The sequence below is a fragment of the Clarias gariepinus genome, chromosome 2, assembly GCF_024256425.1.
Source record: "Clarias gariepinus isolate MV-2021 ecotype Netherlands chromosome 2, CGAR_prim_01v2, whole genome shotgun sequence".
In the NCBI taxonomy this organism is placed as follows: domain Eukaryota; kingdom Metazoa; phylum Chordata; class Actinopteri; order Siluriformes; family Clariidae; genus Clarias; species Clarias gariepinus.
Genome location: NC_071101.1, coordinates 11,567,956 through 11,586,346, shown reverse-complemented (window position 1 = coordinate 11,586,346; position 18,391 = coordinate 11,567,956). Strand labels below are relative to the sequence as shown.

The 18,391-nt window shown below is 44.3% G+C and overlaps 1 long non-coding RNA gene and 1 gene segment (V, D, J or C); one reads left to right on the top strand and one right to left on the bottom strand.

The window, feature by feature from the left end:
• Positions 1–2,350: 2,350 nt before the first annotated feature.
• On the bottom strand, positions 2,351–3,206 carry LOC128509497 (uncharacterized). The gene is made up of 2 exons (XR_008356055.1): positions 3,172–3,206; positions 2,351–2,826 (listed from the first exon to the last, which is right to left on the bottom strand). It is a non-coding gene; the product is annotated as an uncharacterized LOC128509497 (long non-coding RNA).
• A 229-nt stretch (positions 3,207–3,435) lies between these two features.
• LOC128509428 (probable non-functional immunoglobulin kappa variable 6D-41) overlaps positions 3,436–18,391 on the top strand; it is a 74,531-nt gene continuing 59,575 nt past the window's right edge. The window contains 1 exon segment of the V gene segment in view: positions 3,436–3,501. Coding sequence covers positions 3,453–3,501 — 49 coding nt within the window.

Sequence of the window (18,391 nt, the reverse complement as noted above, 5' to 3'; positions counted from 1 at the left end):
CGCCTCCAGTCAAAGCACTTCAGTTGCTCCAAGGTGGCAAAAACTATGAAGCAGGTCTCCCCCTCTTTACAGTAGAATTTTACATTAAGTGTTCCTTTTATGTCGTTAAAAACCATTAAAATCTGTTAGCAGACAGGCAAAACGTGGGGCAAACAAATTTATTGAAGCAGGCCAGCTCCTTCATAATTTCCTCGTCCTAATAAATAGGAGCACATTTGATATTACGACTCGTGTTGTGGCAATAGACAGAAGGGTAACTTGAACCGCTGACCCTATTACATATACTCCCCCCTTTTTGTTAGTGTACTCGCAAGGTTTATCTTGGTTTAAAACACAACCACTGCTTTGTTTATCCGGGAGGCAGAGTAGATGTTCTCACACCAGACCTGCTCTCCACCACTAGCAGCACCTCCTCCACCTCTACTCCGTCCTCCACCACACACCTACAGTAATGCCATGTCGGAGAGACAGTGTCTTTTGACCAGCCTCAGAGGCCATGATGCCCCGCTCACTCTCTCTCTCACTATAAACCTTTAACTTTTTTCAAATTAGTAACATTTACTAATAAAAATTAATAAATAAATAAATTGGGGGGGCAATTTCAGTCCTTCCACAACTTGACAAAACGCTGAACAGCCATCCAAGCACTCTCCTCACACCCAGCACAGAGAGAGAGAGAGAGAACCGGTAGTTATGATCACAGTCGCATGTATTAGCTGACTTTTTTACTGTTTGTCAAAAAATTCTTCATGGTTTCTTTTTTTAACAGGGTTTAGGTCCTATTTTTTGAGACCTTTTATTTCTTCTTTCTGTATGTTTGATAGTTTTACTTGTCCAGTTTAAAACTGTGCCATTCCTATTTTGCCATGTGACTACAGTACCTGTGTTTTGAACTTGACTAAGGATCTGTCTACATGATATGTGTTTGTCAGTGCCTCGACCCCTATTAGGTATCAGGACTACAAAAATAAGAAGATCTATAAAAAGAAATAAAAAAGCAACTGAACAAATAAATAAAATATTCCTGATCCACTGCAGTGACGAGTGTTTAGAGCTCCACATGCATCAACACAGAAAGAGTAATACATCAGGGCCCGAAACAACAGTATATCATCACATAAAGGACACAGGATTGAGGATAAGAATGTTCGACTTTTGGACAGAGAAGATAGATTCAAGAGAGGGGCTAAAAGGAGCCGTCTATGTACAAGTGATAAATATATTTTTTCACAGAGGTAGAGATCTTAGGCTCAACCTGTCTCATATTTTTCATGCTGGTCCACCAGGAAAGCCTCCCTTAAAAAAAAAAACCCTTACTCTCTCCAGTCGTTACATCTTAACGACTCTCCCTAATCCCACTCTATTGCAGTTTTCATGCTGGAGCAAGTTTATTGCCTATAATTATTTTTCTTTTAAATGGAGCTACATTATTTAAAGTATAATATAATGTTTACTCTAAGCGTTCAGTCACTGGATCGAGTTCTCTGGGGTCAGACAGTGATCCAGTCATAGCTGATAACTCTAACAGATCATTAAGAAATCTCTGTGCAGTAGTTGATGTGAATGTATGTTTAATGTGGTAGCACAGCAACGTACATACATTATTAATAAAACACTTTAAAGGAGATGAGATGTTCTAAGATTACTTCAGACAGTAAAAATGTCTCTTCTTTTTCTTTCAGCTGCTCCCACTAGGGGTCGCCACAGCAGACTATTTGTCTCTATCTGACTTTGTCTACCACATCTTACTTTTTCACTCCAACCTCCTGCATGTCCTCCCTCACCACATCCACGTGGAAATGTCACTATATTTTCTAAATTTAATCCGAAGGTATTTATAAATGTGTCCTGTTATGCACTGATTCACTTATACTGGGTCCAGAATGGACATCAACACTGTTCTCAGAAGGTCTACTGGATTCTGAGGTAAAAGAAAGTCAGAAGCTGATTTTCAGGTTAAATTCAGTGTACAGTTTTGACACAAGTAGGAATGGATGAGGATCTGAACTCCTCCATCTTATTAATATAAAATAAGTCTTTACCTGTCAGTTCACTCAAGCATAAACCCTGCACTAAAGAAAGAGATGAAAGCAGCTTCCTGCTCCACACCCAGCTAAACACACAGAGTCAGTGTTAAGCAGTAAATCAGAGAGCAGTGTAGAGGAAGTGAGATTCACTCAGAGGCTGAGTGATCCTCTTTCTCCCAGAATAGAGCAGCACTTTCACCAGATGTTCAAGTTTCTTCAGCCAAACTCACTGAAGCACAACACACAGCACTGAATTTACAGCTAAACACACTCTCTCATCACACTGATAATGACTATTAACTGGAATAAAAGAAGACACAATGTCCAAAATGAAGCTTTATTTCAGCAGAGCAAAACTACAGGAAGAGCAACAGGACAGTGAAGAGAGTAAAGACAGAAATGTCAGCATTGTGTAGAACTGAAACTCTATTGTAGATGGATGTGTAAGCAGCTCAGTGTTAAATTCTATCTTGGAGCTGTTAGTCTTCACACTGGCTCTTTCTGAACGTGACCGGATGATTGACACCAGCATGGGAGACTGTACAGACAAACTCCTCCCCCTTTTCCCAGACTGCTTTGCTGAGGGTCAGGGTGCTGCTGCGTGTGTAACCGTCCTTCTTCTGTTCTTCTGCGCTGGTCAGAACCCCGTCCTTCACCTCTGAGCCGTCCACTCTCCAGCTCACCAGCGCCCCCTGTGGAGAGTAGGCAGACAGCAGGCAGAGCAGCGAGGCCGATCCCTCAGACAGCTGCAGAGAGGAGGGAGGGAGCAGAGACACGGAGGGCTTCACCGTGGGACCGGCTGGAGAAGACAAACACACAATAAACACACATTTACACACACACAACATTTACTCATTACTGCTTATTCACATGACTGCAGTTCAGTAGAACTACTCAGCAGGAGAACATTTACTAGTTACTGGTTATATTGTGGAGCGACTCAGACTTTGATCAGCTTTATTCTGTGTTAAACACTTCTTACTGATGTGTAATATAAAGTGCTCCCTGTGTGATAGTAGTAAATAGATCTGATTACACAAATGTTCATTGTTTAACACAAACACACAGCAGCATTCGTCTGTATTTTACATTAGCACAGAGACTTTAGAACAATTTACACTAAACTTCAGATATGAACCGGGACCAATGATGAGTTTGGTTCCTCCACCGAAAGTCCTCCACAGTAATACATTCTAATGAAACCGTCGTACAAAAACCTGTGTTACACTACAGTGACCACGCAGACACACACACACACACACACACACACACACACACACACACACACATACATGTTTACATAGAGAGAGGTTCCACTTTGCATTAGCAGCACATGCTTCAGTGCTCTGGGAGTGTTTATAGCGCTGTGACTTTAACACTTCATGACTGAGAGCTGCTGCTACAGCAACTTCACCCACAGCTACCATGACTTTGATTCCCGTCTTCATCTGGACACTGATCCTCTGGACTCAAGGTCAGACACTGCTTCAGGATTTATCTCTACAATCATCTCTTCATACAAATACACGTTTTTATGTATTATTATGTTTCAGTTTCATGGTGTATGTTTGTGTATGTGACAAATAAAATTTGAATTTGAATTTGGTGAATTATACTATATATTTTTACAGAGTGCAGAGGTCAAGTCACAGTAACTCAGACTCCTGCAGTGAAATCTGCTCTTCCAGGAGAAACAGTAACCATCAACTGTAGAACCAGTCAGGCAGTGTATAGCAACAACCAATTACACTGGTATCAGCAGAAACCTGGAGAAGCTCCTAAACTCCTCATTAAACTTGCCAATCAGCTTCAGTCAGGTTTTCCAGCTCGTTTCAGTGGTAGTGGATCTGGATCTGATTTCACTCTGACCATCAGTGGAGTCCAGACTGAAGATGCAGCAGATTACTACTGTCAGAGTTTCCATTATATCAGTAGTAACAATGTGTTCACACAGTGTTATAGAGTCGTACAAAAACCTCCCTCAGTCAGATTGTAGAGAGACTGCACTGCTGCAGCTGGGAGCGACTGCAGGTGCTGAGTTGGAGGATGTGATACGACACAATGACACTCTGTGGAGGAGAGGAACCACACCACACTAACTCACATTAAAAATCTCTTAATAATCATAATACTGCACTCACTCCACCCCATGGCCACTACTGTACAATTAGAACTTCTATTGATTTATAAATGATTCTGCTGTTTTTTTCTCATGACTGAAACTGTTTGGTGGATAATCTTCTGTTTTGTTTAGTCTCTATCACTCATCCTACCCATATTACAGTTTAAGATTCTGAACTAATGTCAGTCAACATTAATAATTTGCTCCTAGATTTAGTTGTGTTTTTTTTGTTTCCCTTTCAGTACACACTTTAGCCCTGCTCTGGATTCTCCCTCAGTCACTGGTGTAACTCCTTCTTTCCTCACAGACTCTCTCTTAACATTTATGAATTAAACTAGTGTTCCGTCTCTCCCCTTCCTGATAAGACTGAGCCCTGCTTTACTTCATAGTATTATGTGACACCAGCTTTCCTGCTTTCTCTGCATTTTCTCATACAGATCTTTTACCATCTTATCTTACCATTTCATTCTAATCTAATATAAAATTTAAATTATTACCCATAAATCATTGTTCTTAGCTCTGAGATCTCATTTTCTTTCTTTTTATTGTGTAACCCCCTTTAGTTAAGCCTCCAGTCCTCCTGACTCCCCACTCTCTCTCTCTTGAACTTCTATATCCTGAGATTTAACATCTCTCCTATAAAACACACTAATGTAAACCTTTTGGAGCTGACCATCCATCCTTCACCAGCATGAGATATCAGTGTTATCCCACTTCACTTTTCACACCATTACTTAGTTTCTGCACTCTTCTTCTCCCTGCTCTTCCTACAAGGAACTATACCTCTCCCTCACTCCCTCAATCCTTCCCTCCTTCTTTTCTTTCTCTGTCTCTTTCTGCATCCAATGTTTCTATGTGAATCTCAGTATGTTTTCGCAGCTCTTCAGCCATGAACTAAATTACAGGAAGTCTGAGTTGCTGTATATTACTAGAGATGCATTACTATGATGTATTTTGTGATGGTTGGGGGAACTGTTGTGCAACAATATCTGGCAGGACAATCAAACGTTCGGTAGTTGTCAAGAACTAACCTGGAGTGACCAGAAGACGTAGCTTTAGCGGTTAGCCCTTTGTTGCGTGAATGGTAAACCCAAACGCGGACGAACACGAGTGAGCAGGATAATCACGCTATTTGATCTAAGGACTCTCACGAATGGGGAGCAAGGGAAAGACACAATCTAACCCGCGTCCTATAAATACACACTCGATCAGGATTTTAAACCAAGAAGGTGAGTACTCACGGTTTGTAGAAATCCGACGTAGCATCGGCGACTCAATGACTGAGCGAGGTGCTATGGTTTGTTTACCTCTTTTATACTTCCTGGTTCGCGACCGCTTAACTTCCGGGTCCTAGTGCTGGTCGCGTTCCGAGTGTGCATGACAGTACCCCCCTGTCCAGGACCGGCTCCGGACGGTCCTGCGGTGGAGGATACCCTGTGACGGTAGTCCCGGATGAGCTCGGGGTCGAGGATGAAGCGTGCTGGAACCCAAGACCGCTCCTCGGGACCGTAGCCTTCCCAATCGACCAAGTATTGGGTGCCTCTGCCCCGAGGCCGCGAATCAAGGATCCGTCGCACGGTGTAGGCGGGACCGCCGTCAATGATTCGGGGAGGAGGAGCAGGGCGGGTGGGTGGAACCATGGGTGAAGTGGTGAAGGGTTTCAGTTGTGAAATATGGAATACTGGATGGATCCGGAGCGCCGCAGGCACCTGGAGCCGGTAGGTGACAGGGTTGATCTGTAGATGGATGCGGTATGGGCCGATGAACCTTGGTGAAAGTTTCCGGGATTCTGTGTGGAGATGGAGGTTCTTGGTTGAGAGCCAGACCTTGTCACCTACTTTGAACAACCGTCCCGGAGGGTGTCGACGGCGATGTTGGGTGATGTAGCTGGCGTTGGCCTGTTGGATGGCACGGTTGGCTTGTCTCCATAGCCGTCGACACCTACGGACCAACTGTTGGGCCGAGGGTACGTCAACCTCCGGTTCCTGATGGGTGAACATCGGAGGTTGGAAACCATAGCATACCTCAAATGGGCTCAAGTTGGTGGCCGAGGAGACGTGAAGGTTGTGAGACAGCTCAGCCCATGTGAGGTAGCGGGCCCAGGAGCGCTGGTGATCGGACACGAAGCATCTCAGGTAGCGCTCCAGTTGTTGGTTGGTCCGTTCCGTCTGACCATTAGTCTGGGGGTGGTATCCGGAGGACAGACTAGTGGTGGAGTTGATCAGACGGCAGAAGGCCTTCCAGAACCGGGCGGTGAACTGGGGCCCTCTGTCCGAGACGATGTCTTTGGGGAACCCATGCAGACGGACTACGTGTTCCAATATCAGCTCTGCGGTGACTTTAGCTGATGGGAGTCCGGTGAGGGCCACCAGGTGAGCTGCCTTGGAGAACCGGTCGACGATCGTGAGGATGGTGTTTTTCTCTTCGGAAACCGGCAGGCCTGTGATGAAATCCAAAGCGATGTGCGTCCAGGGTCGTCGAGGAACGGGAAGAGGTTGGAGCTCTCCGGGGGTTGGTCGGTTGGTGTCCTTAGCCCTGGCGCACACCGGGCACGCCTGAACGAACTCCTCGATGTCCTTCTTCATGGAGGGCCACCAGAACGCCCGTTTCACGAACTGTAAGGTTCTTCGATTTCCCGGGTGTCCGGCCACGGGCGATGAGTGACCCCACTGGAGGACCTCAGATCTTAGTGGTTGGGGCACGAAGAGTCGTCCAGGCGGTGCCCCTGCCGGCCCGGCCTCCGCAGCTTGAGCCTGGCGAACCCTTGTCTCGAGATCCCACTGGAGCGGTGCCACGATGCGTGAAGTGGGTAGGACAGGCACGGGGTCCGCCCGGGGGGCGTCTTCCTCCTGTTGTCGCGATAGGGCGTCCGCCTTGGTGTTCTTCGACCCCGGGCGGTATGATAGATGGAAGTAGAACTGTTCGAAGAATAGTGCCCACCGTGCCTGTCGGGGATTGAGTTGCTTGAGGTTGCGGATGGTGAGGAGGTTCTGGTGATCCGTCCAGACGATGAACGGCTCACTGGCGCCCTGGAGCCAGTGACGCCATTCCTCCAAGGCCCACTTTATGCCCAACAGCTCGCGGTCCCCTACCCCGTATCGCTGCTGAGTGGGATTAAATTTCTTGGAGAAGAAGCCACATGGGTGTAGCTTCTGGTCTGGACCTCGCTGAGAGAGAACAGCGCCGGCGCCCACATCCGACGCGTCCCTCTCTACAACGAACGGTCGGTTGGCATCTGGGTGAAGAAGGATAGGTGCGGTGGTGAAGCGATGGCAGAGTTCCCTGAATGCTGAGATGGCGGCCGGAGTGAGTTGGAAGGGGTGAGTCGCGGGCCTGGTCAGATTGGTCAGTGGTGCTGCAACTGTACTGTAGCCCCGGATGAAGCGACGATAGAAGTTCGCAAACCCGAGAAACCGTTGAAGCTGTTTGAGCGTCCTGGGTAGGGGCCAATGACGCACAGCCTCTAGCTTCTGCGGGTCCATGGCCACACCCTGGGACGAGATGACAAAACCCAGGAACGTGGTGGAGTGCTGGTGAAAAGCACACTTTTCCAACTTACAGTACAGTTGGTGAGCGAGCAATCTCTTTAGAACAGCCCGGACATGTTGGGTGTGTTCGGTGATCATGCGGGAGTAGATGAGAATGTCGTCCAGGTAAACGAACACCCATCGGCCCAACATGTCTCTCAGGACATCGTTGATGAACTGCTGGAAGGCCGAGGGTGCGTTACATAATCCAAATGGGATGACCAGGCTTTCGTAATGTCCCGTGGGGGTGATGAAGGCCGTCTTCCACTCATCGCCCTGTCTGATGCGCACCAAGTTGTAGGCGCTCCGGAGGTCCAACTTAGTGAACACGGTGGCACCAGAGAGGGCGTCCAGGGCTGAGTTGGTTAGCGGCAATGGGTGTCGGTTCTTGATGGTTATCTTATTTAACCCCCGATAGTCGACACACGGGCGAAGTTCCCCCCCTTTCTTTTTCACAAAGAAAAAGCCGGCGGCTGCCGGTGACGAGGAGGGCCGGATGGTTCCGTGGCGAAGAGCGTTGGTGATGTATTCTTCCATCGCCTGCGTCTCGGTCGCTGACAGGGAGTAGAGGTGGCCGCGGGGGGGAACTGAACCCGGCTGGAGCTCTATGGCCAGATCGTAGGGACGATGAGGTGGAAGGTAGGTGGCTCTCCTTTTACAAAAGACTCCAGTCAGGTCACGATAGGCAGGTGGAATGGCATTGATGTCGACATCGGGGGCCTCGGACTCCGTGGAACACGTCCCAGCCGGGGCCCGTAGGCAAAGTTCAGTGCAGGTCGGTCCCCACTGGAGGATTCGGTTCTGGTTCCAGGAGATGAGGGGGTCATGCTGCAGCAGCCACGGGTATCCGAGGATGATGGGAGGAGATGAGATGGAGGTGAGGTGAAATTGAAGCTGTTCCTGATGTTGGTCGATTATGAATGTGATTGGTTGGGTCTGGTGAGTGATGGGACTGGATGAGAGGGGCCGACCGTCGACTGAAGTGATGTGAACCGGCTGGGATAACGCCTCGATCTTCATCCCCAATTCTTTGGCATAAGTTGAGTCAATGAAGTTACCAGCGGCACCGGAGTCGATAAACGCGGTACTTCGGACTCGTTTGTGGCCAAACTGGAGAGTTACCTGGACCGTGAGACGTGAGATGGTGGCGTTGATCGTGGTGGAGAGGTGGAGAGGGCCCGGTGAGCTTCTCCTCGCACTCACCGGGGCTGAGCGTTTCCCGGACGAATTGGACAGACCGCCAGGTGATGTGCTGCTGACCCACAATAGGCGCACAACCACTCTCTGTACCGTCGTTCGCGTTCCGCCACGGTCAGGGAGGCGCGTCCTAGTTGCATGGGTTCCCCGGCTCCGGTGTCAACCACGGCAGGAGGTGGAGATCCGACAGATCCGGTAGTGGAGGTGGTGAGAGCAATAGGTGGTCGTGGCGGGGTGTAGGAGAAGGTGGGTGCAGGCGGCAGGGTCCTAGGGGCTGGCTTCGGGCGAGAGAGGATGCGTTGGTCGATGCGGAGGGAGAGCTGGATCATCCCCTCCAGGGTAGCAGGAAGCTCCCGCCCGGCGAGCTCGTCTTTGATACGTGGAGCCAGTCCCTCGTAGAAGGATGTCCGGAGCGCGGCATCTCCCCAGTCGGTCTGCACGGCGAGGGTCCGGAACTCTGCAGCGTACCGGCTCACGGACGATCCTCCCTGCCGCAGATGGTAGAGCTTGGTGTCGGTCTCCACCTCGCCCGCTGGGTGTTCAAAAGTGAGTCTGAGTTGGCGGGTGAACTCATTATATGAGTGTGCGGTGTCTGAATCCGCCCGGAGAACTGCCGTGGCCCACTCAGCTGCCTGCCCGGTTAGCAACGAGACCAGAAGCGCGATGCGTAGCCGATCGGTGGAGTACCTGGTGGAATTAAACTCAAACACCAGATCAAGCGATGTTAAAAACACATTACACTTTCCGTCCGTGCCATCCCATTTATCAGGAAGTGCCAGAAATACATCCGAAGGAGGGGGGGGCGGCGCCGCGGCCGCCGCGACGGGAGAACGGCTAGCCGCGCTATCTACAGCCGCCCGGAGATCCGCGTTCTCCTGCCGGAGCTCCGCGACCTCGCGGCGCAAGGCCGCGACGTCTTGGAGGTCCCGGCGCAGATTAGCGATCTCCCCGGTTAGCGTGTTGATGAGCTTGGCGTGCTGATCTACCACGTCGCAGAGGTGCGCGTAGTCCGCTGGGTTCACCGCGGAGGGCTCAGTCATTCTGTCAAGAACTAACCTGGAGTGACCAGAAGACGTAGCTTTAGCGGTTAGCCCTTTGTTGCGTGAATGGTAAACCCAAACGCGGACGAACACGAGTGAGCAGGATAATCACGCTATTTGATCTAAGGACTCTCACGAATGGGGAGCAAGGGAAAGACACAATCTAACCCGCGTCCTATAAATACACACTCGATCAGGATTTTAAACCAAGAAGGTGAGTACTCACGGTTTGTAGAAATCCGACGTAGCATCGGCGACTCAATGACTGAGCGAGGTGCTATGGTTTGTTTACCTCTTTTATACTTCCTGGTTCGCGACCGCTTAACTTCCGGGTCCTAGTGCTGGTCGCGTTCCGAGTGTGCATGACAGTAGTTTTACAAAACTAGCTAACTTTCTCTCCTGATGCTTACTCACTCCCTCACATATCGTCTATACTGCCTTATCCTGTCTTCAGGGTTGCAGAGGACTTATCCCAGTTCCAGTGAAGATGACTTAGGGCACAGGGCGGGGTACACCCTGGACAGTACAGTGCAGGGCACACACACACACACTCATTCACACACTACATGCAATTTTGGGAACACTAATTAGCATAATCTGCAGGTCTTTGTACTGTGGGAAGAAACCAGAGTATGTGGAGGAAACCCACCAAGCACTGGGAGAACATGCAAACTTAAACCCGGACCCTGGATGTGTAAAGCGACAGTGCTAACCACTACACCACCATGCCGCCTCTCTTATGATATCTCATCACAATATTTTTTATTGTCCTGGCACACAGGTGATGGAATAAACATCCTCTAAAAAACTAAACATCTGCATCACTATCAGGCTTCAAACAAAGAACTTTATTCAGTCACCAAGCGCTTAAATAAACACTAATAAAAAACTTAATCTTGTGCTGTTGTTTTCTTTCTGCACTAATATTAACTCCTCTCTAACAGGAATTAAGCTTCATAATTTTTTATTATTTTATGAGGATGTGTTTTATTGTAAACCACCAAAGCACATGTACGTCTATAAGTCACTCTGGATAAGGGGATGTGCTCAGTGCTGTAGATGTAAATATGCTTAAGAGACAGTGCAATACAACTCCTTGTGCTGCGGTTCAGGTCTCACTCCTGTTTGATGGTTTATCGAGTCAGGAATCACGTAGCATTAAGGTGTTGTTTTAATGTGATCTGATTTCTCCAGCTAATGGACCAGTTTTATACGTGACCTCTGATCACTTTTTTCTTGTCCTGTCTTTATAGAAGTTTTATTATCAGTTTGTCTCACCTGTGTCTTGCTCTTTTTTTCATCCTGATACTCTTTTCTGCTATTCTGTTCAATTTGTAAGAGAAGATATAGATTACTGCATTTGGTAGTTTTTTTGCATTATTAACACATTCAAAATTGGATAAAAGTTATTCACAGCATTCCTGTACGTATATGCTGAGTAGTTAAGTCATGATTAACTTAAAGCAGTCTGTTATCTCTGGGCTTAATGATGCTGACAGACTCATCACTACATGACCAGAACTAAATAAAGATTAAATATCAGTTCAAGCTCTTTCTTCTGTTCTTTTTCCACTTTAATTTTTATTGCATTTTTAGTATGTCCCAACTGTTACATTCAAATGCATTTTTCCAAATAGCAGAAAAGGTTAATTTGAGTCAGATATGACATGCCATTTCAATAACAAGCAAATAAGATAAAAAAACAAAAACAAAAAAACAAATAAGAACAGAGCCTGTGGTGAGATTCTGTAGAAAAAGTAAAAACATGGTGCATACAAAAAGAAAAGACAATTGGGTGTAAAAGATTAGGCACAGTTGACATATATGCCTAAAACTTTGGCTAGTACAGTCTAAGAGCCAGTGCCCCTATGATTTGTCAAAGTAAAGATTCAATTTTTGCCATCTTTTGGCATACATGTCCGCCTTCAAACGTATCACACCAGTCATATGTTGCAACATCCTTATTTCCTGAATTACCTCAAGCCATTGCTGCTCTTTAGGTGAATCAGGCTTATACAGATGTGGCCATTAAGACTGCGCGTGTTTTCCCGCGGGATGCCTCAATTTAGCGCGCGGCGCGCCACGACTTGCCGTAAGCAACATTCGGGAATTTAAATAAATGTGTTGTGCTTCACTGAATATCCGCCAGATGGCACATGGAAGGACTTTATTTAAACGCCGGACCAAGTACTGTACAACGAAGAATTGTGTATAATTACTTAGTCTAAAACAATATTGTTCCCAATGCTGAAGCAAACATGAATTTTATTTTGCTTTACAAAAGATCTTTCATGATAAATGTGTGTATATGTGCTTCATATTTTTTTCATAATGATGAAATGAGATGCCCAAATTCATGCTTTAAAATTCTTAATAAGTTTCTTATATATTTTTTGTAATGTTTTAACAGGGACAAAACAGTAAAAGACATGGCAATGTCTCGGTTTACATGGTGTTGAAATTAATTTAATTTTCTGATAGTAGGCTATCTGATAGTCTTAACTATGCGAATGTCCTGATTCGTGAATATGCCAACATATCTCATTTAAAACGTAAAAATGTGTCGACATCATCAGAAGACATGAATGAACTATATATATTATATTATTAAGTAAATATTATTTTATGACCACGAGCTTCTTCGGGCATTTTATAATAATCATCATATTTGCTGTTTGTGTCCAGCATTTAATAATTATTTCATACATTATTTAACCACGGCTGGAAATAATAGCTGGAATGTGATGTGATTGTGAATTCATGACTGAAATAAAGCAGTTTGTCTTTTGTAAAGTACTTTCACTTTACAAAAGGCAGCGTTTTTATAAAGCGTTTTTTAAAGGCAGCGTTTTTATGTAGGTTGATAAACGTGTGTTGTACAGTATATACACCGCGACAGCGCGCGCAGTTACTCACTTCTCACCTTTCATGTAGGTCTGCTCGGACTAAATCGTTTTAAACCCCTCAAAAATGTGTGTTCGTATACAGCCCCAAACCTCCATCAGTTATTAACAATAGCATCTATTTAGAAAAAATGCCCCAGTGATTTCGGAGCTTCAGGAAATCTCCCGGCGCTCTGCGCATAACACCGGGCCAACTCATGTCGAAAATAATTTATAAACGGTTTCTATACGTGGGCTATTGTTTTTTTTTTACTTATAGTATTTGTTAATTTATTTTAAATGAGGTTTGGGCTCAGGACTTCGATTCGACATCGTGATTCTCCTCTTTAATTTACTCCATAGTTTTAATCAGCGCTCAGCCGCATGCATGAAATTTTCCAGAGCGCACCGGCAGAAGTAGACTAATGATTATGAACACGTCGGGAAAACAGCAAGCAGACTGACTCTGACCATTTATAAAAACGTTTGCGTTCATTTTCTGACGCACTCAAGTTCACCAAAAACAATACAGAACAGCGCACCTTATTTGCTTTCAAACATTTATAAAATCACGTTTTTTCGTTATTGTGAGTGCGCTTAAATAAAAGTTGAGTCTTATGAAGGCATGTAGTCTTATATAGTTTTATTATATAGTTTTTGCACATTAATCAGAGTCCTCAGCTGTTAAATTTTTGAGGACAATAGTTTTTTTTCAGCCTGTCACGGCGTGCGCCCAAATCAATATCGCTCCTCGCTCACTAGTTAGGCCGCCTCCCCTTCTGGGTTTGTTGGTTTACAGTGGATTTTACTACGCGGTGTGAGTGAGACGCGCGCACAACAACGCGGAAGTGTGGCATGCAAACGGGGCAAATGGAACGCGCCCCAGAGACTTCAAAGAAGAGCAAGCGCAAGCGGATGGAGGCAGGAGCTGCTGTCCGCGGATGGCCGTCGTACTCGTATTTTATAGCGCAGGGTGCAAACCCGGGATCATTGGCATGGATGAGCTATGTCCAGCTCTGTACCAGCATGTCATGTGGGCATTATAAGACTAAAAAGTGGCAGCTGGCACGCCCAAAAATAGACGCAGGTTAATTTTTTTATAGTCTAAATTAAAATCCTCCTCTTTAGTGTCTCCTATTCCTATTAATCCTATTGTTCTTTTAGTGTCACTGCGTGTGGTTACAATGCCAGACAACATTCAAATGCAAATTATTCACTCTCCCCAAGTGTGAATCAGCTGTTCTCACCTATACATATTAACCTATACGTTCTCACCTAAAGTGTTTAGGTGAAGTTCCACCTATACAAGTGTGACAAATATGCAAAGAAAAAAAATAGGAAGGGGCAAATACTTTTTCATGGCACTTCACATGTAGTCAGATTGTTCCACTGGGCTGAAACTGTGGCAGGTGGAGTTATAGCACTGATATGAATAACTTTGAATGATGAATGCTACGTTAATATGATCTCGGGCTTGCTCCACATTATAAAAGCAAAGCGCGGAGATGGAGATCAGGGAAGTACTGATGTGGTGGAAAATAGGCAGTGGCGGTTCTACACTGAATTGCTCCCCGGGCGAGACTCCCTCCTGCTGTCTGAAGTCTGCTCGGTCTTGTTAATTTGTTTTAAAACCCCCAATTCTGCGAATTCCCCAGCAGCGAAACCGGTTTGATGACTTCACACCTGTTGTAAAGGTGAGATGGGGGATTACAGTAACTGTGGGTGCGCTTCACCTCGGAGCGCGCTGTCGCGTTGTATTCAATGAATAGACTAAAACAAAATCATGTTTGCTTCAGCATTGGAAACAATATTGTATTAGGCTAACTTTATTAAAGATTATACACTTTTGTATTCTTTGTCCACACACGTGGGCATCTTTAAATTTTTAGATATTGATCCTTTCTCGATGCAGCGAATTTTCTGAGCAAATTAATAATAATTTCCATGAATGAAAAGCAGGAAGAAGAAAAGGTTACGCGAAAATAAGAAAAAGCTTTAGAGGTAAATGCTGTGAAATTCTTCAAATGAACAGATTCTGCCTATAACAGGTCAGGGACAGTGAGGCTGGACCCAGCAGCGCACCACATCCCACATCATAATACATGCTGATGATGACCAACACGTCTCCCCGATCTACCAGAGCCAAGTAAAAAGAATGGAAAGCAAACAGAATAAAATTAGTAGCAGCATTAACTTGTGTTAGTTATTATGATGGTGGTCAATATTAATTGAAATAATGTTTCTCAGCATTATTTTGTGTTAATATTGACTACCATAATAATTAAAATAAGTAACTAGTTGTCTTTATAGATTTATATGTTGTTTGTCTTGATGTTCTTTTTTTTCGTTTCTTTGACCCAATATATGTTCAGTGATACTTCAAATAACATGTTTAAATAGCATTGATTTCTGTATTGTGTTATATTTTTATACTAGTAACTGGTGTTAAAAATGTATCTCTACATTAATGAGCCAATGTATTATGGTGTGGGCTGCTGTGGGCCAGGAAGTCCAGGGCCACTTTTTGGTCCCAGTCCGTCCCTGTAATAACGAATGGAGAAAGCGCAGGCGAAGCCCGGGGATTCTGCGTTCCGCGAGGGCCAGTCGTGAATAGCTGACACTTAGTGACAGCCAATGAAATGGAAGCATTTTTGCCGCTTTCCACGTGGTGTGGCGTTGCTTAAATAATATCCGTATAATATCCGTATAGCCTATAAAATCGTCCAGACCCTGGTTCGAATCCCGCTCTGGGTGAAAATGTAATAAATGTGAATCCTTTGTTTTACACTTTTTGCTTATGATAATCATTAAATTACAGCAACTGTGAGGTGAGTGCTAATGTGTTTCATAGCTTAAGAAAAAAGAATTCTCAATTGCAAACATGCATTTAGTACTGAAGCATAACTTGATAATGTAATGGCTATATCATGGTATTTTAGCAAATAGCACCGGAATTTTGAGCACTGGCTGGGATTTGAACCCGGTCTCCCGCATGACGGGCGAATCACCTACCACTGAGCCACCAGTACCCGACTGCGTTTAAAGCGCATAAATATAGGCTAACATCATACATCTTTGTAGTCCTTTTGCACACGCACGGGTGCGTTACAATAATAATAATAATAAATTTGGAGAACTGCTACTACTAATAATTATAATTCTGAATGAAAATGAAGAATAAATACATATCAGATTGAGCTTGACACGTTTATGAGCTCTGTCGCTTGCCGTCAATGGGCGCCTAAGAGACATAACATTTTTCTGCTTCAGTAGACACGCAATACTTTAGACTGAAACACGACTGCCCCCTACAGGTATTGAAGGGCATTTTCACAGCTTGCCGCGCGCACTCGCGGTAAGTCGTGGGATCCCTTTTCCGAAAACGTGCGTTTTTAAAGGCCAGTACCAGCTTCTGCCTATGGTTTTCCTTGCTGCTGTAAGGTATCGCTGTTTTTACCAGGTATCGGTCCTCCTGAAGTGTAACCAGTAAAATATGACCCAAGTAAAAGACGATGCATGAAAATGGGATCTCATATCCAAGTACCTTTGTTAGGGTTAAATGTACATTTTTCCAAAATGGCTTCAGTTTTTCACATCTCCAAAAAGTGTGTGTGGTGTGCTTCTAAGCAGCCACATTGTCTCCAACATTGTTGAGGTGTAGAAGAAGCTTTACTGCTGATTTTAGGTGCAATAAAGAATCGTACTAAATTCTTCCAATTGAATACCTTCAGTTGTTGCAAGCTTGTGGAGGAATGTTGAACTTTACACATATCAAACCATACATTTGGTAGAATTTCTACATTTAATTCTTTTTCCTACCTTGATTTAAGGTATATTGTTGAGTTGGCCTTACTTTCCATAATACTTGCGTAAAACATGGAGATTATTTTTTGCACACTTACTATTTGATTTGTATGCATTCATCATAATCTTCACAACTGGATTAATTTCGTGTGAAGTTTCCATTTTTATTTTCTATTAAAGTAATCTCTAAATTGTATGTACCTAAATAAGTCCCGATTAGTAAGAAAAAAAATAATTTAAATTGTCTAGCAAATTCAAACCAAAATTCCACTGCTCCAGAGGTTATTGAATCCAATTGACTTTTGACTACTGAGGGGATTTAATTTTCTCCAAGAACTGACTGAATCTGATAACCCACCATATTCGTCTCAATTTCCTTCCATCTATCAAAATAATTGTTGTTACACCAAAGAAAAAGGGGACGGAACTGAGCTGCATAAAAGTTATCATTGATATTAGGCTGGGCCAATCCTCCTTTATGCTTGGCCAACTGGAGTGTTGTGTATCTTATTCTGGGCTTCTTTCCATCCCAAATAAACCTGAATATTAGTTTGTCCCAGATTGTAAACTGCTGTCTAGGTATCTCTACTGGCAAAGCTTGAAATAGGTATAGCAATCCAGATGATATGTTTGTTGTGATTACGTTGATCTTACTGGCAAAATCTAATGGATAGGTAGACCACCGTTCCACATCGCTTATAATGTTCTGGTTAATCCCATTATAGTTTGCACCATACAAGCTACTCAGGTTTTTTGTAATAATCACCCATAAATATTTTATTTTCTAACATGTCCCATCTTAAATTATATCTATATCTGATTTACTAAACTAAAGTGTTAGTATTTCAAATAGCATGGAAGGAGAGCATCCTGAACTATAGAAAAGCTCTTAGTGTAGCTAGATCAACATATCTCTTCACTCTTATAGAAAACAACAAAAATAATCCTAGATTTTTATTTAATGCTGTAGCCAAATTAACCAGAAATAAGACCACTGCAGAAATCTCCACAACAACATCATGCAATAGTGAGGACTTCATGAACTTTTTTAATAATAAAATTGTAAATATTAGGCATAAAATTGAGGCTTTGAAACCGAACAATGTAATAGATGCAGATGTTAATCTAGCCATGTCAGATCAGAACCTAGAATACTTTACTCCCCTTGAAAAGAATGAACTAATTTCACTCATCTCTTCTGCAAATTCATCAACCTGTATATTAGATCCTGTACCGACACATTTTCTTAAACAGATAGTACCAGCAATAACAGAACCCCTGTTGAGAATAATTAATTCTTCACTCAGCATTGGTTATGTTCCAAAATCTTTTAAATTAGCAGTTATCAAACCAATAATTAAGAAACCTGACCTTGACCCCTGTCAGCTGTCCAATTACAGGCCAATATCAAACCTCCCCTTTATCTCTAAGATTCTGGAAAAGATAGTAGCAGAGCAGCTATGCTCATATCTACATAGAAATGGCATACATGAACTGTATCAGTCAGGATTTAGGCCTCGTCACAGCACAGAGACAGCACTCGTTAAAGTAGTGAATGACATCCTATTGGCCTCTGATCAGGGTTGTGTAACTATGCTTGTACTACTCGACCTCAGTGCAGCTTTTGACACCATTGATCACGCTATTCTTCTTCACAGATTAGAAAATGTAGTAGGAATTAAGGGTACAGCCCTCTCCTGGCTCAGATCCTATCTGACCCATCGTTATCAGTATGTAGACTTAAATGGTGATTATTCTGCATGTTCTCTAGTGGAGTTTGGCATTCCGCAGG